This window comes from Sorex araneus, chromosome X (genome assembly GCF_027595985.1).
Source record: "Sorex araneus isolate mSorAra2 chromosome X, mSorAra2.pri, whole genome shotgun sequence".
Lineage (NCBI taxonomy): Eukaryota > Metazoa > Chordata > Mammalia > Eulipotyphla > Soricidae > Sorex > Sorex araneus.
The window spans coordinates 93823414-93847604 of record NC_073313.1 but is presented as its reverse complement, the minus strand read 5'-3'; the positions used below and the strand labels follow the sequence as shown (position 1 = coordinate 93847604).

Genomic DNA, 24191 nt, shown 5'->3' with positions numbered 1-24191 from the left:
TCAGAATTAAAGTAGGAGTAGTGACTGTTAACAAATATTGCTTATTTATGTCTAAAGCATTGAGTTAAAATTTAAAGTAAAAAAATAAACTTAATACATGAAAGATGGTTAAAATCATTGTTAGTGAATATAGAATTATGCTGAAGCTTGGCTAAATTTTACTAGCCATTTTAGAGTTATTTGTTAAATGGGAGTAATACCACAAAGGGATTTTTTTGGTTTCTTGCTCCCATTCTGAATTTATATATAGATATAAGCAATATGCTTTAAATGGAAAAAAAAACATGAACTGGAGTCATAGTTTGTATGCACATACCTTGCGTGTTCAGGGACTCTACTAGTTCTTTCCCTGGCTCCACTGGGTCTTTGAATCACTGCTAAATATAGTACTGGAGACCCTTGTGCACCAGGTTGTGTCCTTTGTGTCCTTCTGGAATCGCCAAATGGCTGAGCCAGTCTTGGCGTTCAATGATCTTAGAGAATATTTTCAGGAGTGTAGCCTTAGACTCATAGCCATTGCTTGGGGGCCTTTTCCCCGCAGTTTTCAAAATGAAGAACCGACAAAAGACAAAGTCACTTTTCCTTTTAGCAGTTGATTTCTTACATTCATCATTTATCTAACTTTCAAATTAAAAAGTGAGCATTAAATATCAATCTTTGCTCTTTAAGCGTTCTGCAATAATAGATCTACACAATTTTCTCATTTTAATGGACTTAGGACCACTTAGGGCCATTAAGATACCTGATGTTTATAAAGCTGTATTTCATTATGTTTTTGTTTTCTGGTCACACCTTGTGTGTTCAGGGGATCTGTTCTTGGCTCTGTGTTTGGTGCCACTCCTGACGGTACACAGGGGAGCACGTGGTGCCCAGGATTGAAATCCCCCAGGCAAAGCATCTACTCACCTGCCTGAGCTATCTTTCCATCTTGTGTTGTGATTTTTTTTTTTTTTTGCTTTTTGGGTCACACCTGGCGATGCACAGGGGTTATTCCTGGCTCTGCACTCAGGAATTACCCCTGGCCATGCTCAGGGGACCATATGGGATGCTGGGATTTGAACCCGGGTCGGCCGCGTGCAAGGCAAACACCCCACCCGCTGTGCTATCTCTCCAGCCCCCCTTGTGTTGTGATTTTTAAGAAAATTGGTTTAATTTTTTGTGTGTGTAAAGAACACTTAAAAATTCGTGTGCAAGTATCACTGTGTCACTCTCTGTGCAAGTATCACTGTATCACTGTCATCCCATTGCTCATCGATTTGCTCGAGCAGGCACCAGTAACGTCTCCATTGTGAGATTTGTTGTTACAGTTTTTAGCATATCGAATATGCCACGGGCAGCTTGCCAGGCTCTGCTGTCTGGGCGAGATAGTCTCAGTAGCTTGCCGGGCTCTCCGAGAGGGGCGAAGGAATCAAACCCAGCTTGGCTGAGTACAAGGCAAACGCCCTATCCACTGGGCAAGTATAGTTAAAAATGAAATAACATTTTGCATAATTGAAAATGTCTTAATTTTATAGGGTGTTTAAAATGTTCATGTTCAATCTTTTTTCAAGGAGGACTTACTGCGTCTAAAGAAACAGATGAGGGTGTTCTGTCAGATATGTCAGCATTACCTGACCAATGTGAATACTACTGTTAAAGAACAGGTTAGTAATTATAGGTAGTAAACATTTCTAAGCAGTAGTTTTTTAAAAAGTTGTCAACTACTATAGAAAACTTAATATGGAATTTGAACAAAGTAGTCCATAATATATATATATATATGTATATCTATATACACACACACCATGTCCATATATCTTATATGTCCTTATAAATGTGTGTATATATATGTATCATGCTCAAAAAGTTGGTGCTGCAATAATGTATGTTTAAAACAACTATGTAAATCATGGTGCTTTAAAAAATTTTAAAGAGAAAAAAACAAAAAGTAAACTAAGTGTAATATATTTACCATTGAATGGAAAAAAATGACATTTTTCAGTTTGTGTGTTGATTTAAATACTCAGTATGAGTTTATTCTAAAAATAGACTACAACACTAGGTCTGCACATAATAAATGAATTTATTTTTATTCTTTGGAGAACCCATGTATTACAGTTATTCTTTGTTGTTTTTTATGACATACTTTGTGGTCTACCCACCTATGCAAATTAAATATATAAAATAACAGATTTTATTCCTGAAAGCAATAGCTATGTCTCAGCGAGGAAATACAATGTTCTGTCATACAAAAATAATATCAAACATTCCTACTTACCTTGATTAAGTCACTACTTGAGCTTAGTGTGAAATAAATATTTCTAGTTGCTTACCTGCTTTAAAAGTTTTACCTTCCCATTATATAGCCTTTGTGATTCCATTCTGCCAACTTTTTAATGCTAGAAATTTATTAGTACATTGTACTATGCTATGCATAGTTTTTGCATCTGTTAAATGAATTGTGATTCCAGGACCAAACTCCTGTTAAGTTTTAGTTTCCTAATTAAGGATTAAGTTTTAAGGAATATTTACTTTTTATTTTCATTTTATGTCATGTAATTTCATTGTTCTGGTTTTGGGGAACAAACCCAGGGCTCTATAAATGTAAGCAGGATTCTGCCACTGAGTTAATCACTGTCCCATAGAACACTTGAGTTTTAAATATTCCTAAGGTAATTTTTTTCTAATCAATTATTTTATAAGATATATTAATAATCATACAGTAAAAATTATTGTGTTGCTTTCAAAGTTTTTTACCATTTCATCTTGTTTATACTATCTCTATTCAGGTATTATTACCCTTTCACAATAGATACTTAGCTTACTCCAGTTGTCATCCTGAGGGCTATTTTTAGAGTGTTTTTACTACTTTAAGCTACCAAGAAATTATGTACTTAGTCAACCCCCCACCTTTTACTAACCTTTTTCATTTTAAAACATTAAAACTAATTTTAATGAAATGTAACATCAGGATTTTCTTTGCCTTTTTGATTCTTTGATTTGGGGTCTCACCTAGTTGTTGCTAGGGCTTTCTGTTGTTGGCTCTGTGTTCAGGGTTTAGTCTTCTTGGGCACATATAACTTAGAAATAAGTGACTATGACCTGACTAACAAATTTTATTTCTTTTCCAAATATATGTGACACATTGTTGTAATCATCATATTGCTGAATTCTCTCCAATTTGAAGTATATAATTATGAACTATAAAGTCAGAGTTCTAGAACCTTTCAAGTTTTTATCAAGAAAATTCAGATGAAAGGAATACATCTTTTTATATTAAATTTAGTTTAAAGTTTTGGAATAGGGATTTTCAATGAACTTGATGCACATAAAATATCGAGTTATACTTTGCATATTTTCATATTCCACAAGATATTCAGCTTACTTTTCTGTATTAGTATTACTGTTATTTTATAATCAGGCCTTGGTGATTTTTTTGGTCATTAAATGGTTTATGTATCAGTTTACATAACATCTCCTAGGACTATGTCTTAATCACTTCATTTGGTCTGCCAATTTACTTGATAAGTCAGTTATCATCACCATTATCACTTTATATCTTTTTCTGTTTGGGGGCCACATCTGGCAGTGCTTAGGGCTTTTCTCCTGGTTCAGCCCTCAGGAATCACTCCTGATAGTGCTGTGGAAACCACATGGGATATGGGAGACTGAAGCAGGGTCAGCCACATGCATGTTGAGCCTGCTCTACTTTCTCTCTGGCCCCTATCACTTTATATCTTTATTGCTTATTTTGTAATTTTTTTTTTTGCAATTTACCTAGTACAATAAAGTCACCATTATCACTTCATATTTTTGTTGCTTATTTTATAAAACTGTAATTTCAAATATCCTGACAGATATAAATTGCTATTGTGGTAGTAAAATAAGGAGAAATGAGAGGAGGGGTAAAAACATAAGATAAAAAGGAAGAAAATGTGTGGTTCTAAAAGAGTAAAACTATTATTTTATTAAAGATTATAAGATTTGCTTTATAGTCTTTCTACCAGTAATCTTCCTTTAAATGTAATTTCCTGTTAACTTTGTGACCCTAAAATTCTATTTTTATTACCCTTTCACAACAGATAATTAGCTTATTCCAGTTACCTTCTGACTAATTTAGCTGTGTTTGACTCACTTAGAAACTCTTAAGACAAATTTTAGTAATCTCCATGTGATGCCATTTCAGTCATGTTTATTGTGATTCTGTCAGGCTTGCCTGGTGATTAGCCAGCAGGCCTATACTTGGCTTCATTTATTTCTGTTTAATAATACTATATATACTAACATTGAGAATGCCTTAAAAGTACCATTAAAAGGTCTTGGGATACATCATGCTATTTTTTTCTTTCAAGTTTAAAAATATTTCCTATTTGAGGTTGGAGAGAGTACAATGAGGTATGGCCTTTACCTGCATGCACCTTACTCAGGTTCGATCCCTAGCACTGTTTATGATCCTCCCAGCCCCCTGCAGGAGTGATTACTGAATACAGAGCCAGAAGTAAACTCTGAACATAGCTGGTTGTGGCCCCAAAACAACAATAACGGGATGTAAATTTCAGAAGACATTTGTGTATAGTGCAAACGATACTATTTTAGAATCAGACAATCTAAGGTTGAATTCTGATTGCATGTTTTGGCAGTGTTACATTGATAAAAATGATAATTTTTTGTTAAAAATTAATGTTTCTAAATGTTACCTTTATAAAAACAATATGCAGACATTAATGTTTATTGTCCTATAGAATTTTTTGAGTATTAAATATATGAAGTTACCCTTGGCAGCTGGTGAAAGAACCTTGGTTTCATAGCATGTTTTCCTTTTTTAATAGGCTTTCACTATTCTATGTGATATCTTAATGATCTTCAGCCATCAGATTATGTCAGGAGGACGTGACATGTTAGAGCCATTAGTTTACACTCCTGATTCTTCATTACAATCTGAGTTACTCAGCTTCATTCTGGATCATGTCTTCATTGAACAGGATGATGATAGTAACAGTGCAGGTAATTTTATTGCTTTCTTTTAGTTAAATCTGAGTGTCTACTGTAAGTTAAATTTAAGTCACAACGTATAAAAATTCTTTAACGCTACGTGCCATTTAATTTGTAATCTATTAAATTTTCTCCGTACATATATAAACACTGATTTACAAAGTTGTCCATTATAATTTGTTGCGTTCAATATTCCAATACCACCATTGCACCTTCCCACCAACCTTTTTGTTTTAAAACTGTTGCAACAGATTATGTTTATTTATCATTGTAAAGATATTGTATATGTAAAAATATATATCTATATACCATGTCATTAGCTTTGGAATACATAAACTTACCTATTTTAGCTGCGCTAGGTTTCTCAGATACTTGTTTGTCACTTTACTGAGCCTGATTTTCTATTTTGTATAACACAACTGCAAATTAGACTGAGCAAAGTAACTAGTACATGTCTGCTATTACTTGTTCCCTCTTTGTCTTAATCATTGCTAATAGTATTCAGGTAATTTCAGAAAAATTTAATATTTATATGATGTTCTTAAATACTTTGATAACATTCATTTTGGTCTGGGCATTAAACTATGATTTCTCAATGCTAAAAATATTAGAAACCATTATGTATAAGTTTGGGGTAGTATTTCCCTGTCTTCAGGGAAATAATTCAACCTATCTCACATGGCATTACATTAATCTTGACATCTTAATTGCATTCAGGGATGCCTAACTTGAACCAGTCATTGAAAAAGAAGTAATATTTGGTCACTTATTTCTGATTTTGCTTTTAATTTCAATTAAATTTGAAGACAGTGCAACATCATTTTGTATACAACCACATGTAAATTGACACATGAGGTTATATAAATATACACTAAATACACATATATTTGAAATAAGCATAAATACACAAAATTCTAGACATACCTTATAATTTGACATAAAGAGATTCGTTCTCAAGTACTAAAAACTTAAGAACAAAATTATGAATAAGTTTATAGTCTTAAAATTTTTTCATATTTAACTTTGAGTTTAATCACACTTTTAAGTTTTTGACCAGCACCTGGTGGTGCTCAAGGACTACTCATAAATTTTTGCTTTAAGCGGTGCTTCCAGAGGTATTTGGGGAACCTTCTTAAGCTAACTATCTAGCCTACTTAATTTCTGTTTATTTTCACATTTTTTTGTGGAACACTTTTATATTTAGCATTCATTTAACATTCATTGGTCAGTAGGTAGATACATATAGAAAGTATTGTGGTCATGTAGAGAAAGTTTAGGAATTGAAGCATCAGTGAACTAAACGAACATCTGAAATGGACACCAAAAGTGAGAATTCTACGAATTTTGTATTTCCATTTTGAGAACTAGTACAAAATTTGGTTTGGGCACATAACCTTTTTATTGGGGACTGCTGCTACTTCATTTATACCAGAGGTTCCCAAACTTAATTTGGCCCATGGCTCATTCCCTTTTCTTTTTTTCCAATTAATTTTTTAAATAAATTATTTTAGAACTATGTTTTACAAAGTTATTTATAATTGGGTTTTAGATAAACAATATTTAGCTACCAGTCCTACTTCCAGTGTCAACTTCCTTCCCACCAGTGTTACCATGCTCCCTGTTACCCCCTCCTCCACCCCATCTGCCACCTTGCAAGAACATTTCAAAGTTCACTGGTTGCAGCTTAGATCTCACATTTTTAGTGTTGTTGAGTCTGTGTGTTGGATAGCTTAGCTATATCTCTTTACCACATCAGGTTATAACCCTGGCCCCTGTTTTCCTATTAGTTCCCTTTCTCTTCCTTAATTTCTTCCTTGATATTTCTTCTTCCCTTTGACTTCTTTCCTTCTCTTACTCTTCTCTTAGTTCTCTTACTATTCCCTTTGTTCTGGGGTCAGGACTGATCTAGGCACCCATCCTTTACGGCTCCTCTCCTTTACTGCATTTATACTTCCTCATCTAGTTATTCTGTATACCACTGATAATTGAGATCACACTCTTTGTCCTTCTGGCTCACTTCACTCTATACTTTCCAGTTCTAACCAGGTTGCAGCAAATTCCATGATTTCATCTTTGCAACTGCTTAGTATTCCGTTATGTTCATATAACACATCTTTGTCCCCAAATTTAATTTTGCTTGCCATTCCCTTTTCAGAAAAAAAAATCATTCAGATGCCCCTTTGCAAATCTGCCTTTTTACAAGAACAAACACAAAGTGTCCCCCAGCGATACCAAAGGCTACTGCCATCCTCCCTGAAATAATTGCTCTAGCCACCCATTGTGGAAGGGGTGGGTGGAAGTGCTCTATATCTATGACTTATTTTGAGAAAGAAACACTTATGTAGACCATGGAAAATTGAATGAAACTAAGTTTGTAAGTACTTCTGAGATTTCTTGGAGGTTCCTGAAATTATGGTCAGTCTTCCCTCCTTATCCTTTTTCATTTTGCAGTGTACACTTTAAAATGTATTAGGGCCAGAACTATAGTACAGTGCTTAAGGTGATTGCCTTGCATACAGCCATCTAGGTTCAATCTCCAGCATCCCATATGGTCGTCAAGCCTGCCAGGAGTGATTCTTGAGCACAGAGCCAGAAGTAAGTCCTGCACACAGCTGGGTATGGCCAAAAATCCAAAGAAAATAAATATTATATTGAGGTTGGAGCAATTTCATTCTGTATGCAGCTAACTCAGGTTCGATTCCAAGCACTCCATAAGGCCACTGGGCACCGCCAGGAATGATTCTTAAGCACGGAGCCAGGAGTATGCCCTGAGCACCACTGGGTTTGGCCCCCAAACAAAAATAATAATAAAAGCCAAACATACAAAGAAGTATAAAACAACTTAGTACAGGGAGTTTGCTCAAGGGACTGGAGCACACATTTTGTTTGCAGGAGGTCTAGATTCCAACACCATGGCAGGACTAATTCCTTGTGGTGTGGCCCCTCAGCCTAACTAACTAAATAAATAAGTGATATGTTCTAGTTTTATTCAGAAGCATAAAATATGTGACATTTTTTCATAATTTTCTTCAGTAGATGTCACATTTTGCTGTCTTTGATTCATTTTTCTTTTTTTGTTGGGGTTGCATATTTGGGGCACACTTAGCATTACTTAGGGCTACTCTCAGTTCAGTGGGTTGGGTGTCACTGTAACCTGTGTTCAGGGCACCTTGCAGTGCTGGGGTCAAACCAGGTTTGGCTATAAGCAAGGCAAGCACCTTATCTATCTATCTGTCTGTCTGTCTATCTATCTATCTATCTATCTATCTATCTATCTATCTATCTATCTATCTATCTAACATCTGTTTATTTATTCATTCATTTATTTATTTATGTATTTATTTATTTAGGCAAGCACCTTAACCTCTGTACTATTTCTCCAGCCCCCCTCATTTTTTGTTTTAAGTAATAAAGGATAGTTAGAAACTTAGTTTTCTTTTTTATACTTCCCTAATCCTGGTGTTCTCTCTCTTTTCATGGAAATACCTACTATTCTAAATTAATGTTCACCGTGTTGCTTTCATTGTTTTGTTTATAGCTATGTTCCTTGGCCTGTTGCTCAGTGATGCTCCTGGCAGTGCTCAGGGGACCATATGGTGCTGGGAATCAAACCATCAAACCTGGTCCTCTTACATACAAAGCATGTACATTATACCTTTAAACTCACCCTTGTCATGTCTTTGCCTTTTTTTTTTTTGGGTCCCACCTGGTGATGCTCAGGGGTTATTCCTGGCTCTGCACTCAGAAATCACTCCTGGTGGTGCTCGGGGGACCATATGGGATGCTGGGAATCTAACCTGGGTTGATTGTGTGCAAAAGAAATGCTCTACCCCCTGTGCTATTGCCCCAGTCCCATGTCTTTGCATTTTAATTTTTTTTACTAACATTTATACATAATTCTTAGTGATGTATAGTTCATTTTCTGTTGCTTTCACTTAAACGGTATTCTGAACACAGCGTTTTGCATATTTCTTAAAATAAATATTATTGGAAAATTAATTTATAACTAATGGCATTATAATTTGATGCTGTATATAGTACATCATAATCAGTACTAAAATTTGGGTTTCTGTCTACCATTGTACATTTGATATGCTTTTCTGGTTTTACCTGTATCCCAACCCTCCTTTCCTCTGGTCCACCAGTCTGTCCTCTATATCTAAGAGTTCTTAATTTTATTTTGTTTTGCTTTGTATATTTATATTCCATGTGAAAGGAAAATCATGGCTTTTTTCTTTTCTGTCTTTATTTCACTTAGTATATCTTAAGTACCATCTTTGTCATCATAAACATCAATATTTTGTTTACTTAATAACTCAGTAGTAATTAGTGTATATGTTGTGTGTATCACACATTATTGTCCCTGTACGTTGCTTTTTTGCTTAATATTTCCCCACTCTCTTTTCCTTTATTGTTGCTGCTGCTAAAACATTTTTATATCACATACTTGATTGTGGTATCTGCACTCTTAGTTGTTATTCTACCTTGGTGGTCACACATTTTGGATATGGTAGTCAGATATATAGCATAGTTCTTGCACACTTAATTACATTACTACCTAGAAGTCATAATTGTGCTGCCAACAGTATCAGAAGCCATGCAAGTCATTGCACTGGATAGTGTAGGGCCTTGGACCAAGCATTGAGACCTCTTCAACCATTGTCTTTACTAGAAGCAGGCATTCAACTTCTTGAGTTAATCACAATATATTTTCATATTGGATACAGTTTTTTAGTTGTTTCCAGTTTTTCTTTATCAGTTGTTTTAACGATTGCTTTTGTCTCCCTGAGCACATATGGGTCTGCTTTTTTCGACAATATCTAAGCATGAGATTGTTGGTCTGTGTACATTTTATACTTGATCATATTTTGCCAAGTTATTTTTCAATGCAGTTGTATTTTTTTCTTCTCATGAGCAGCATTTTATAGTGTTGAGGTGCTTTGCATCTTTATCTAGTGACTGGGTAGAAAAACTCACATCTAGAAGCACCGTCAGCTCATACTAGTAATGGTAATTTATATCTATGAATGGTTTCAGGTTAATAATAAGGAAATAACCCTGTCTGTAAGTTTCCTAAATACCCATAAGAGGAAAGGTAGCTTTTTTTATTATAAAGAAGAGAAAATCAATGCTCTTTTTCCCTCTTCAAATGAAGAAGCATTTATTTGAGATTTATTTTTAAACTAAAACTTGCTATACATAAATCCACATCCGGTCATACTAGCAAGGGATAAAGTAAAAACACAAAAGCTATTTGGTGTCTATAAATAGTTGGACACAGTTGTGTCTTGAATACACGGTCTTTTTACAAAATAATCATCTTAGATCAACATACGACCAATCTTCATCCTTCATCTGACTCACTGCTTATTATGACTAATTCTCCATTTTCATCTAGGATTTAATTTTTTATAGCTGAGTAGTATTCTCTATTAAGGTAGTGGATCTTAAAGAGATATTTTTATATCTGTGGTTTAGACATTTCGCTATACCATTCCTTAACACACCTCAACTTTGTAATGAGTGCTCTAAGATGGTTAAGAAAATAATTTATAAAATGTATCTAGGGCCAGAGCAATAGTAGAGCGGGTAGGGAATTTGCCTTGCATGTAGTTGACCCTGGTTAAATCCCCCAAACCCGATATGTTTCCCCAAGCACCACAAGAAGTGATTCCTGAGCAAAGAACCAGGAATAACCTCTGAATATCACTGGATGTGGCCCCCACCGCCGTAAAAAGAGTCCAGAACAAAATATATTGCTTTTTATCTTAAAAATTTCATTACATCTTTTTTATAGAGACAAACATTTGGCAGTACTTCGAGGTGTTGTGCAACTTCTTAAATTACAAATATATCAATTAGTCTGTCCCCTTGATACCAGAATGTCAAGATCTCACCTAATGTATCAAAATAGAAACATTCTCTAAAAGCATTGTTTCCTGTGTCAGTCTCAATGAGTATATATATGCAGTATGTGTAAAAGAAGTATGCTTCAGTCAGAGTTGGGAATGGGATAGAATCCTTCTTAAAAGGCAAAGGATAAGAGGTTTTTCTCTGGTTACTGTGTGCAAGCTTGAAGAGTCTTAATAACAGACTGAATCTATATCTATCATTGGTCAACTGTCCTATTAGAGTAATAGATGAATCACTGTATTGCTCATCAATTTACTTGAGTGGACGCCAGTAACATCTCCATTTGTCCCAGCCCTGAGATTTTAGCAGCCTCTCCTTACTCGTTTTTCCCAACGATTGGAAGCTCTTTTCAGGGTCAGGGGAATGAGACCTGTTATTGTTACTGTATTTGGCATATAGAATACACCATGGGGAGCTTGCCAGGCTCTGCCATGTGGGCCGGATACTCTCAGTAGCTTCCCAGGCTCTCCGAGAATCAGGCACACACAAACACACACAGGGACACACACACACACACACACACACACACACACACACACACTGGAGGTACAACATACATAAATAGCACTATATATATAAAACACCACTATATATAGAGAGGAGGTTGGATGCAGGGGCTGTCAGCCCCTCATCGGCCACCCTCCAGAACTCATGGCTGCTTCTTCTGGAAGGGAGCATAAAGTGAGGCCCCCATAACCATGCCACCAGGGATGCCCTCCCCGCCCCAAGGGTCTCAGCCCCGGCAGCCGACCTCCACATCTATTAGAGAAAGAGATGAATATGTAAGTTTATTTGCTATAAAAGTGTTCTTAATTAAATGAAATTTGCTAACCCAAAAAGCTAGCTGTGTGTAAAAAGGTAACTTTTCCCTGACTTCATTAAATATAGCACTGTAGCACTGTGGTCCCATTGTTCATCTATTTGCTGGAGCGGGTACCAGTAACGTCTCCATTGTGAGACTTGTTACTATTTTTGTTTGTTTGTTTTGGGTCACACCCAGTGATCCTCAGGGGTTACTCCTGGTTCTGCACTCAGGAATTACTCCTGGCGGTGTTGGGGGACCATATGGGATGCCGGGAATCAAACCCAGGTCTGCCGCGTGCAAGGCAAACGCCCTACCCGCTGTGCTACGGCTCCGGCTCCCTTGTTACTATTTTTGGCATATCGAATATGCCACAGGTATCTTGCCAGGCTCTGCCTTTCAGGTGAGATATTCTCGGTAGCTTGCGGGGCTCTCCGAGAGGGACAGAGGAATTGAACTTGGGTCAGCCATGTGCAAGGCAAATGCCCTACCAGCTGTGCTATCGCTCCAGCCCTCATTAAACATAGTTTATTTCATTAAATCCTCTTGCTCTTGTTCCATGTTTACCAGGTGACATTCTGATTACTAATTCACAGAAATTCTTTGGAATTTATATAGTGGTCATTCACTGAGGTACTTAAGAATGATTATAATTTTTGTGTTAATATAAGTACTTCCCCCTTTATATTTTTCAGATTTTCTAAAACAAGGGCATTCAAATAATTTTAAAAAATGTTTTGGGCCATATTTGGCCATTCTCAGGATCACTTTTGATAGGCTCAGGGGACCATAGTGGGTGCCAAGGATGAAAACTGGGTCAGTTGCATGTGAGGGAAGCACCATACCCGTTGTACTGTTTCACTGACTCTGCAAATTTTAAATGATATATGACTGAAGTAAAATCACTTAGTTTAATATTTGTAGCTTTCCCCCTAGATGGTCAACAGGAGGATGAAGCCAGTAAAATTGAAGCGCTACACAAGAGGAGAAATTTACTTGCAGCATTTTGTAAGCTAATTGTATATACTGTGGTGGAGATGAATACAGCTGCAGATATCTTCAAGCAGTATATGAAGGTAAAGTTGAAAAAGTGGAAATCAAAAAATTTTTATTAAAAGACAAGTAATTGATTGGTTGCCATTGATTTTTTAATGTAGTAACTTTTCTAATCTAAAATAATTTTTAAAAAATTTAACACTTTTGGGGGCTGGAGTAATAGCACAGCGGGTAGGGCGTTTGCTTGCACACAGCCAACCTGGGTTCGATTCCCAGCATCCCCATATGGTTCCCCGGAGCATCGCCAGGAGTAATTCTTGAGTGCAGAGCCAAGAGTACTCCATGCATCTCCGGGTGTGACCCAAAAAGCAAAAAAAAAAAAAAAAAAAGAAAAGAAAATTTAACACTTTTAGTAATATTTTTTCACACGTCCACCCCCCCTGCATTAATTGACTTTTTTTTATAGTTGATCTAAGTTTGGAATATTAGAAGCAGCGTGTCTTAGGGTTAATTATCACTATTAGAGATTGCCTTTTGTGATTTAGTTTAACAGTGCAGTATCCTTTTTCTGCTTGATGTAGTGTTGATTTAGAAGACAGAAGATATTAATGGTAAATTTGGCTTGGTATAGTATTTTACCTTGAGTAACTCAATACCTGTGTATCTTACCACTGTGATAACTTAAGGTTCTTTCATTGACAGTAAGTTTATTCATAATTTTAATAAATATGAAGATCTCTAACTTTTTTAGTAGTTCAGAAGGGAAATTATAATAATTGAATAAAATATGTAACACAGTTGTTAAAATTTTTTTTTAATTAAAACTTAATGAAATAAATTTATTTATTTATTTTTGCTTTCTGGGTCACACCCGGCGATGCACAGGGGTTACTCCTGACTCTGACTCAGGAATTCTCCTGACTCAGGAATTCTCTTGACTCAGGAATTACCCCGGTGGTGCTCAGGGGACCATATGTGATGCTGGGAATTGAACTCCGGGTCAGCCGCATGCAAGGCAAACGCCCTACCTACCCATTGTGCTATGTCTCCAGCCCCAAATAAAAATATTTTTAAAAAACTTTGCTTTTTAAAAGTTTGCAGTAAGTTTATTTAGTTAAATAAATCAATACTCTCTGGAGTATTTTACTACATGCTGATATTCTAGCACCATTTAAGAGAATTTTATTTTGCACCATAATTGTTCCTTTATCAAACAGTCTTAGTTAAATGATTTTCAGAATTTAAACTTTTTACATTTGTATATCATAGACAAAATTTATAAGTAACAGGGCATTATTATTCTGTAGCCTTTGATAGTTATGTTTGTATTTTGAAACAAGATCTTAAGTTAGAAAAACCTTTGAGGTATGGAGTATAAAGTAAATGTCATACACAACTTTTTAAAATTAAACAGTTTCATTAAGCCAGATTTTAATAACATTACTAGCTGCACATAAACTGCATTCCTATAGCTTAAATAGTTATGAAAGTAACCATTTTTTGTCTGGATATGCGAAGAGCACAAAACCTTATTTTTATCCTTTGTTATTTCTGAAAATCTTTATAACCAAATTGCTGTTTTACTCCAGACATTCCTGGGAAGGAGTGACTTCCAGTCAGTGCTCTTTGAACCACTCCTGGAGATACCCAGCCATCTGGGCACATTGGTGCCATGCTGGGGACCACCACAGCCACACCTGATTGGTGCTTTGCAGGTGGTGCATGTGGAGATAGGGTTTGAACTCAAGTCAAATTATGTACCTTGAATGCTGAGCCATTTATCTCAACCCTTCATACAACCAACCTATTTTGGAGCTTAATGTGACATATTTTAACTGTTTCATATTTATAGTTTGGGGCCACTAGTTATCAGGGATACTTCTGGTTTGATGCTCAAGGGACCATGTTATGCTAGGATTTGAACCCAGGCTAAAGATGTACCCCAGGCAATTGAGCTTTTGTTCAATCCAACAGATATTTTTTTAATTCATTGAAGCAGGGATTATGTGATTAGCAATAATCAAGTTTAGCACTTTATATGTTATTCTGTAGCACTGTTGTCTTGTTGTTCATCTATTTGCTTCAGCGGGCACCAGTAACGTCTCCATTGTGAGACTTGTTGCTACTGTTTTTGGCCTATTGTATATGCCACGGGGAGCTTGCCAGGCTCTGCTGTGTGGGCGGGATACTGTTTGTAGCTTGCTGGGAATAAAACCCGGGTCGGCCATAGCACAGCGGGTAGGGCGTTTGTCTTATATGTTATTCAAGGCATAATTTTACTTACACAGTTTTTGTATCATGTTTAATTGAGTAATCTAAAATTAATCCTACTGTCCAGAAGTTTTAATTTGTGTGCTTTCTTTTCTAGTATTATAATGATTATGGCGATATCATCAAAGAAACAATGAGTAAAACAAGGCAGATAGACAAAATTCAGTGTGCAAAGACCCTTATTCTCAGTTTGCAACAGGTAAGACATTGAAAAGAGTACCAGCTTTGGCTAACGTATTTAGCACCCAGTAGTTTTCAACATTATAGTAAAGGATCGGCAAAGAATATCACTGTCATCCCGTTTCTCATCGATGCTTGCGCAGGTATCAGTAACGTCTCCATTGTGAGACTTGTTAATAGAAATATAATAGTAGGTGGTTTATGAAAGTAGTTATAATTTCACTAGTTCCATTATAATAGTGAGATTTTTTTTTTTTAAATTTTATTGAATCACCATGTGGAGGGTTACATAGTTCTCAGGATTATGTCGGTTATACAGTTCTCAAACACCCTTCACTTCACCAGTGCCCATCTTCCATCACCAACCCCCCCAGTATACCTGCCGCCCCCTCCCACCTCCCCAGTCCCAACCCTTGCACATGATATGTTTCACTTCGTTTACGCCTTATTTCGATTACATTCCATGTTTCAACACACAACTCACTACCGTTGTTGGGGTTTCCCCCAAAAAAGAAAAGCAGTCCTATTGCCAAGGAGGCATTTGATAGTTCTCCATTGCTAAGAATATAGAGATATTAAGTCCCGCTGTTTGTTACATAGTTTTTCTTTTTCCCCCTTGCCCCGCGCCACCGAGTTCACGCCTGTTTAGTAATCGCCACACTGTCTGACAAAGGGAAAAAAAAACCGAAGAGGATGGTTATTTCCCGTCATCAGCCGGCGTGGGGCTCTGGCTTAGTTGATAGTCTAGTAGAGTGTCTGGAAGCAGTTTCTGGAACCAAAGCTCTTGCGCTGATATCGGCTCCGGCTCGAGATACCACCAGCGTCCCGCTGGTCCATGTACATGACAATTTTTATAATAACAAGAATCTAGAAAATGAACCAGATGTCCCTCAGTTGGATATTTGTTGACTATATTGTGTAGTACATTTCTATAATGGTCATGATGTAGCACTTAAAGTTTAAGTCTGTATTCATTAATATTAAAAATATCCATGATACATAGTTGGAGAATAAAATAAAACAGATTATAGTGTAGCATCCCTTTAAAATTGTTCATATCTTTATATCTGATTTGAAAAATAATCACCAGTGGCAGGCAGTAGGGTAGAAGGGAAATTGGGGACAGTGGTAGGGGAAATGTACAATAGTAAAGGGAAGAGTATTTTATGACTGAAGCCCAATCGTGAACAACTTTGTAACTGATTAGGAAGAGGTTAGAAGGTTGGTAGAATGGAAGGGGGATAGTGTTAGTCATGGCACTAGAAATGGCACTAGAAACATGCTGGTAGTAATTGATACATATATATATATATATATACACACACACACACACACACACACACACACACATTTACACATACACTATTAAAAAAAGATTCAGTTAACAAAAGAAAAGAAAAACATGGGGGGATAATGGAAGCATAATAGCAGTGTGGTGATTGAGGGGACCAGTTGAATTGCCAGGGATCACTCATAGGCCTTTTGCATACAAAGCATGCACTAAGCCTTCTGTACTCTCTGGCCTGTATGTGCCATTTTAATAACCTGTTAATACCAGTCCAATAGATTTCTGTCTTAACTAGTCTAGAGAGTTTCTAATGTTAATAGGTACATCTAACATGAATATATGAAATATTAAAATTTTGTTAGTTTGGTGTTTTTTAAAATACATGTTTTAGGACAGAAATAACCCTTAGACTGAAAAATATGGTCGTTACTGGAGGAAGAGGTTAGAGGGTTCGTAGAATGGGAGGGAGAATAGTCATAATGGCACTTGAAACATTCTGGTCGTGATTTTTATACACACACATACATACACACATATTATTTATATATATTTATTTACATAGAGAGGAACTGTGCTCCCAAAGTTTTGTAGTATTGTGACCAATGAAAAATTAATACAATAAGAAGAGAACTGTTTTAGAACAAAATAGTGCTTTTTTAAATTATGTGATTATTTTAAATGCTAATACACAGCAGAATAATTTAACATGTTTTCTCTTCCTGAAACAGCTTTTTAATGAAATGATACAGGAAAATGGCTATAATTTTGATAGATCGTCCTCAACATTCAGTGGCATCAAAGAACTTGCTCGGCGTTTTGCTTTAACCTTTGGACTTGATCAACTGAAAACAAGAGAGGCCATTGCTATGTTACACAAGTAATCTCCAAATATTCTGTTCAACTCTTTTGATATTTAACTTTAATTAAATTCTTTATTATTCACAAACCTGTAACACAATAGACCCATATACTAAAACATGAATTAGGATTAAAAGTTTCATTAAGTTTTAATTAAAACCATACCAATTCTTGATAGATTATGTATATAATAGCATATATTCTTCAATTAGCATATATCAAGATTTCTTAATATTTTTATCCTACTCATAGCTAGGTAGAGGCATATTGCAGGTTTGATTCCATTTTTTAGATTTTTACAGTGAGTCTCCCCCTTGCTTTGTATTATGTCCTTTCTGTCCGCATATTTTCTTTCCTTACCTAAATTGGACATTACTTGATTTTACTATGGCTGTGGATAGTATATTGATCAACTATGCTTTTTTTTTTTTTTTTTTGCGTCACACCCGGCGATGCACAGGGGTTGCTCCTGGCTCTGCACTCAGGAATTACCCCTGGCGGTGCTCAGGGGACCATATGGGATGCTGGGAATCGAACCCAGGTCGGCCGTGTGCAAGGCAAACGCCCTACCTGCTGTGCTATTGCTCCAGCCCCTCAACTATGCTTTTTTAACTATTGACTATTTTAGAGTATTTACATAGTCAACATATATATGTTAAGACATTTTATCTCTTCATTGCATTAAAGAGCCTTACTTTTTGAAAAGTCAAGAGACTTTGTGTCTCATGAAAGAGTGTAACTATTTTCCTACACAAATCTTTCTACTTAGTCTCAAATCTCCTACAGCTTAATTTCATTCTCTCCTTTTATCCTACTCTGAACTCTCAAATTCTGCTTCATGGCTTTCAATTTTGGTGGCTGCCTCAAGACTATGTGGGACCGATTGTTGCATGGGAATCAAACTGAAGGCTCCCTGCATGCAAAGCACATGCTCCAGCCCTTTGCTCCACTTCTTTGATCCTTCTTTGGGACATTATTTTTCTTTGTTTTTTGTGCCACACCTCGGGGTTTGCCCCTGGTTCTGCACTTAGAAATTACTCCTGGAGATGCTCAGGGTGTACCATATAGGATGCTGGGGATTGAACTTAGATTGGGTATGTGCAAGGCATGCTCCTTATTTACTGTACAACCCCTTTCATGACATTTAATTAATACATCAGATAATAATTTTGGTTGATACTTGAATATCACACAGGCAGTTTTTTTCTGAAGTGATATCCTTAACTTCAGTTAATAACTTTCCCAGTTTCATGTGTATTGCTTTTTACTGTTATCTTTTTGATATAGTAGTGATGAGAATTTACTTTATTAATATACATGATTCATAAAGATTTATTGTTAAGTGAAAGTAATTCCTGGGTAGTTTAATTTTGAAATTTTACTTTTTAATAGGTCATTGTAAGTGGTGCTTAGTTGTTGTTTTTATGTTATATGTTCAGTAGGTCTTGAAAAATGCAGAATTTGTATTGATAGCTATGTAAGAGAACTCATTATTTTCTAAATATATTTGCTTGTTCTCATACTATTGCCTTTCATAATCTTTGTTCCTCAGATTAAATGCATTGGAAAGAAAACATCTTAGTTTTTTTTTTTACAAAAAAAGTACGTTTTGCATTGTAATCTCTAAAATATATGTCTTTTTTGTTGTTTCAGAGATGGCATAGAATTCGCTTTTAAAGAGCCCAATCCACAAGGAGAGAGCCATCCACCTTTGAACTTGGCATTTCTTGATATTCTGAGTGAATTTTCCTCTAAACTACTTCGTCAAGATAAAAGAACAGTGTAAGTATTTTACTTTTAATATTTTTGTAAATTTGAAAGATCATTTGTTATACTTGCAGTCTCTTCATTGTATACTGAGATTATATCACAGCATTTAATGCAGAGATTCTATAATATAATTGTATTTTATCCTAAATACCGTGTTCTGTAAATTTCCCTCACAGTATTGTCGTGACTTTAAAAAGGTATAACTTGAATGCATTTTATATTCCTGTTTGCATTCTTGGCTTAGCCTAAGGAGGGAACATTTAACAGAAAAATATTGGCAGTCCATCAGGAGCATCTTAGCATGGATGTGTCCTGAGCTGTGACTGCACAGGAAATTCGTTCTCCATTTTAAACATTTTTTATTGATTGAGGTTCTTTGATTTACATTACTATAAATGATGGTTTCCCATGCATATAATTTTACCACACCCCTTAACAGTTTACCCACTTCCATCCCCCAATGTCCCTCCCTTTCTCTTTTTAATTTTAACACTCCAAGTTCTTTTGTCTACAGTTCTTTTATATAGAATACTTTTCTGGTTTCTTTCCCCAAAAGGTGACATAAGAGAGTCCTACAATTGGAATTCTTAAAATCTTCCACCACCGCACACTGCACTCTCCGTACATCCATCCAGCATGATTTTGAATAATATAAGTAACTCATTAATAACTGAAAATTGAACCACTTGTTTATTAGCATTTTAATACTGTGTGGGTTTCAGACCAGGAATAAAATTCAAAGGGGTGAAGTTTGTGCCTTTTGTGCACGATGCTTGAGTTTGATTGCTGGTACATATGGTCCCACTTTGAGTGTGACCCTGTTGACTCCAAATGCTCCAAGTACTCCAAGTACTCCCAAGTACAGCACCAAACTCTCAGGCCCTTGCCACTAGATGCTTAGGAAGTTACCTGCAACAAAAAAGACTAGATTTTATTTGAAATTCTATATCAGACCAAAGTAGCTATGGTAATAGAAGTCATAGTAGTAATTAATTCTAGGTTTGAGATTGGTTTAGAATAGGTACGTGTACTTTTAAGATTATGAGAATTTTTTACATTGATACATATGTAATTTACACAGCTTTATTTTTAAAAATATATCCAACTGTACTCATAATTCCTATGCATTTTATGATGTACATTTATCCCAGTTTAAATTGCATTGACCACTATTAACGTGAAAAATACAAATTAAAACAATAAAATACCATTTCTCACCTAACAGATTAGCAAAAATGAGATAATGCCAAGTACTGGCAAAGATCAAGAGCACTAGAGGTCTAGAGGTTTTTTTAAATTACTGATGAAAATTTAAATGATATGAGACCATTTTATGCAGCTGTATGGCAATGTGTAGTGAAGTTTGAGGTTGTATTTTTCTACTGATGCAGTAATTCTATTTTGAAGTTGATAACCTAGAGAATGTCCTGCATTCATGAACAAGAGAAAATGTATTACTTTTGTGTTGTTTGACTAGGGAAAGCTTAAAATGTCAGTTAGAAAATGAAATCACTGTAGGGGGTTGGAGAGATAGTACAGCAGGTAAGGCACTTGTGTTGCGTGTGGCTGACACAGGTTCACTCCCTGGCATTCCATATGGTCCCTCGAGCACCTCTAGGAGTGGTTTGCTGAGTGCAGAGCCAGGAGTATGTCTTGAGCATAGCTATGTGTGATCCCAAAAGGTAAGTAGGATCAATAGATTCATTCACACACAATAGAATACCAAACAGCAGTCACAAATTTTTGTTCTGGAGTGTCAAGGCCTCACACATGCTAGTGCAGAGCATTTGCCCACTGATCTATATTCCCCATGAAATCCCCTACTTTTTTTCTATTTCGAAGGGGGACTGCTCCCAAGCAGTGCTTGGGGGACCTGGGCCATTGCCATTGTCCTGGTGTTTCAGTGATCATACCCATTGATGAAGGCAGGCTATGAAGTAAGTGTCAGAGCTCAGAAATGGGGCCTAAAGTGTGCCAAGCATATATTACAACTCTTTGAGCTATCTTATCTCTCTGGCCCAGAAATACTTTTATGTATATCCCTAATTTTATTAAACTGTTAAAATTTTTCAGTACTATCATATTTCTAAATGACTTAGTTTTGAATTTCTTTTATTGAATTAAGAATTACACATTGCAACTGGTTATTCTGTTTTTAAAATCTTAAAATGATGTCAGCATTCTGCGGATATAATTGACGCAGTTGCATCGTGTGTGACATGACATCGAAATAGGTATTATGCATTGTTGAAAGGTTTCCCATGATCAAGTTAAAGAACATATCTATGACCTCAAATATGTGTCTTGGGGAGGATTAGGTCTTACTCAGCAAATTGAAATTCTGTGGTATTGTATAATTATACAATATTTTCAACTAGAATTGCCATATCTCAGACTGTATTTTTTTTATGAGGCACAGTCCTGGTGCTCAGGGACTATTCCTGATTTTGTACTCAGGGGTTTCTCTTGATGGTACTTGTGGGACTGTGTGTTGCTTGGATCAAATCTGGACTCCCTCCATTGAATGTATGTGGTACAGCCCATTAAACTGTTTCCCTCCCTCACTTTTCACTCATCTCCCCTGCCTTTTATTTAGTTAATCATTAAAAATTTATTGTTTGGGATTAGAGTGATAGTCCAGTGGGTAGGGCACTAGCCTTGTACACAGCTGATCCAGGTTCGATTCCCGGCACCATATGTGGTCCCCTGAGTTGACCAGGAGTGATCCCTGAGTGCAGAGCCAGTAGGAAAGCCTGAGCATCTATGGGTGTGGCCCAAAAACCAAAAGTAAGTTAAAATAATTGATTGTTCTGGAAGCTACACCTAACTGTGCTCTGAGGGCTCTACTATGCCAGGGTAGAGGACCTTATACATCTAAGGTTATATGCCCTACTACCTGAGCCACATCTCTGGCTCGGTATTCATTTTATTTTGTTTTGGTTTGGGGGGCCTCACCCAGTGGTTCTCAGGGATTACTTCTGGCTCTACACTCAAGAGTTTCCCCTGTTGGTGCTCAGCGAACCATGTGGGATGCTGGGAATCGAACCTGGATCAGCTACGTGAAAGGGAAGCACCCTGCTTGCTGTATTATTGCGCCAGCCTGTATTCATCTTTTAAAGTTGTTTTTCAACTTTACTGAACTATGAGTGATTATAACCATGTGTAAGTTATATACATGTGATTTGATAAGTTGATACATTGAAAAATGTTTATCATGTATTCAAATAACCTGGAGGCATTTTCCCAACATGGTTATATTTAAAACAGTGTTGAATACAGGTAGCAAAGTACAAAACTATGCTATGATGTTTATAGACAAATAATGTATTAAGTAAAAGCATTCTGGATGATAAATAGAAGACTTCAATTACTAATAATGTTATCTTTGGGATAGAGAAGACATAGGAGAATAAGTTTAGTGAGGGTTATTTATATGCCATATTCTTTTAATTATGCGATGGGTTACATTGTTGTAAATGATTCTCCCAGAAAGTTTATTTTGCCTCGAATACCATATTTTGTCACAGACTGGTAATAGGTTTCAGAGTATAACCAGTTCACAGATTATACTTTGAGTTCTATTCTGTGGTGAATGATTAAAGTGTGTTGTATTTAAGAAATCCAGCAAGTGCTTGCACCCATGTATGGAGACTGTGAACTAAGCTTTTGCCACATGCTGGTCCAGGAAGGGAAATGATTCATTTTCCAACTTAAATCTCCGCGGACTAATTACTATAATACAGAAATTGTAACCCGCGCGGCCACGGCTACGCGACATTTTATCTCTTCATTCTCATCAGTGGAAAACTTATTATCAAATATTTCCTTGTTAATAGAGCTGTATTCTTGAGGGATAAATTCCAACAAAAATAGTGAGTCTGTTTTGAAACTCTAACAACAATAGTGAGTTGAGTGTTGAAATCTGGAATGTAATCAAGGTAAAGAAAAAAGGAAGTGAAATTTTCACTCATGCACGGGGGGGGCGTTGGGGGGTGAGGGGTGGGATGTATACTGTTTTTTTTGTTTTTGCTTTTGTTTTTGTTTTGTTTTTGTTTTTATTGGTGGTGGAATATGGGCACTGGTGAAGGGATGGGTGTTTGAGCATTGTATAACGGAGATATAAGCCTGAGAACTTTGTAACTTTCCACTTGGTGATTCAATAAAATAAAAAAAAAAGAAATACTGAGTAACTAAAACCAAGCAGTATGGTTGTAACTGATACCACTTCTGTTTAATAATGTTCAAAATGCACACATCTTAGTTGACTTGAAACAGTTATTACTATGATAGCCGTTACCGAGTTATACTTTGTAATAAGATGATAAATTATGTAATTCAAGTATAATTTAGACAGTACACTGAACTGTTAGTTTTAAATAGTCCAGAATTCTGGAATTTGAATCAAGTTATGCTACTTTCTCACTTTTATGACTGTATATTGACTGCAATATTGCTTGTAAGCCATAGAAACTTTGTGATACTTTCATAGTAGGAGTGTGACATCTATTTGGATAAAAGTTTTGGTAGGTAGGGGCTATCTCTGATTCATCTTTGTTTTTGTCCCCAGTGCCTGGGACATAGTAAGTGCTCCAACAATTATTAAGTTGAAATGCACTGAATTACTTCTTTCAATGTACAAATCTTGGTAGACAAAATTGCTTCTATGATGGGACTGAGGTTGAATAGTGAAGTAAGTTTATGTTCACAAAGCTACAGGTTGGTTGAACTGAACCAGAACCAAGTTATTTGATTTTCAGTCTTGTCTTCTTTCTAGAAAATATTGAGTTTGTTCGTAAAGCAGAGGACCTGAAAAGTTAGAATAGGACAGCAGTATCTACAGAAAACACTTGTTAATGTATACTTTGAAGAAATGTGGACTATCAACCACTATCATATTTTATACTGATGTACTTTGCCTTTTATTTAATTTTAAATATAGCACTAAGTGTTATATTTGATATGTGAGCCTTAAGATCAATTATTATTTATTTTTTAATTGAATCACCTTGAGATAAAGAGTTACAAAGCTGGTCATGGTCAGGCTTCAGTCATACAGTGTTACAGCATTCATCCCGCCAGTGAACATTTTCTGCCACCAGTGTTCCCAGTTTCCCTTCAAACACCCTCCCCCAGTCTGTCTCT

The 24191-nt window shown here is 36.1% G+C and overlaps 1 protein-coding gene across 9 annotated transcripts in view; it reads left to right on the top strand.

The window, feature by feature from the left end:
• STAG2 (stromal antigen 2) overlaps nt 1-24191 on the top strand; it is a 156890-nt gene that overhangs the window by 120030 nt on the left and 12669 nt on the right. For 7 of the 9 annotated variants that reach the window (XM_055121436.1, XM_055121429.1, XM_055121433.1 and 4 more), the window contains exons 23-28: nt 1551-1643; nt 4809-4983; nt 12611-12762; nt 15051-15152; nt 17150-17298; nt 18933-19061. In XM_055121436.1, the coding sequence (XP_054977411.1) occupies nt 1551-1643; nt 4809-4983; nt 12611-12762; nt 15051-15152; nt 17150-17298; nt 18933-19061 (800 nt within the window). The remainder of the gene's footprint in view (nt 1-1550; nt 1644-4808; nt 4984-12610; nt 12763-15050; nt 15153-17149; nt 17299-18932; nt 19062-24191) is intronic. The other 2 variants (XM_055121437.1, XM_055121435.1) reach the window with 1 other exon arrangement.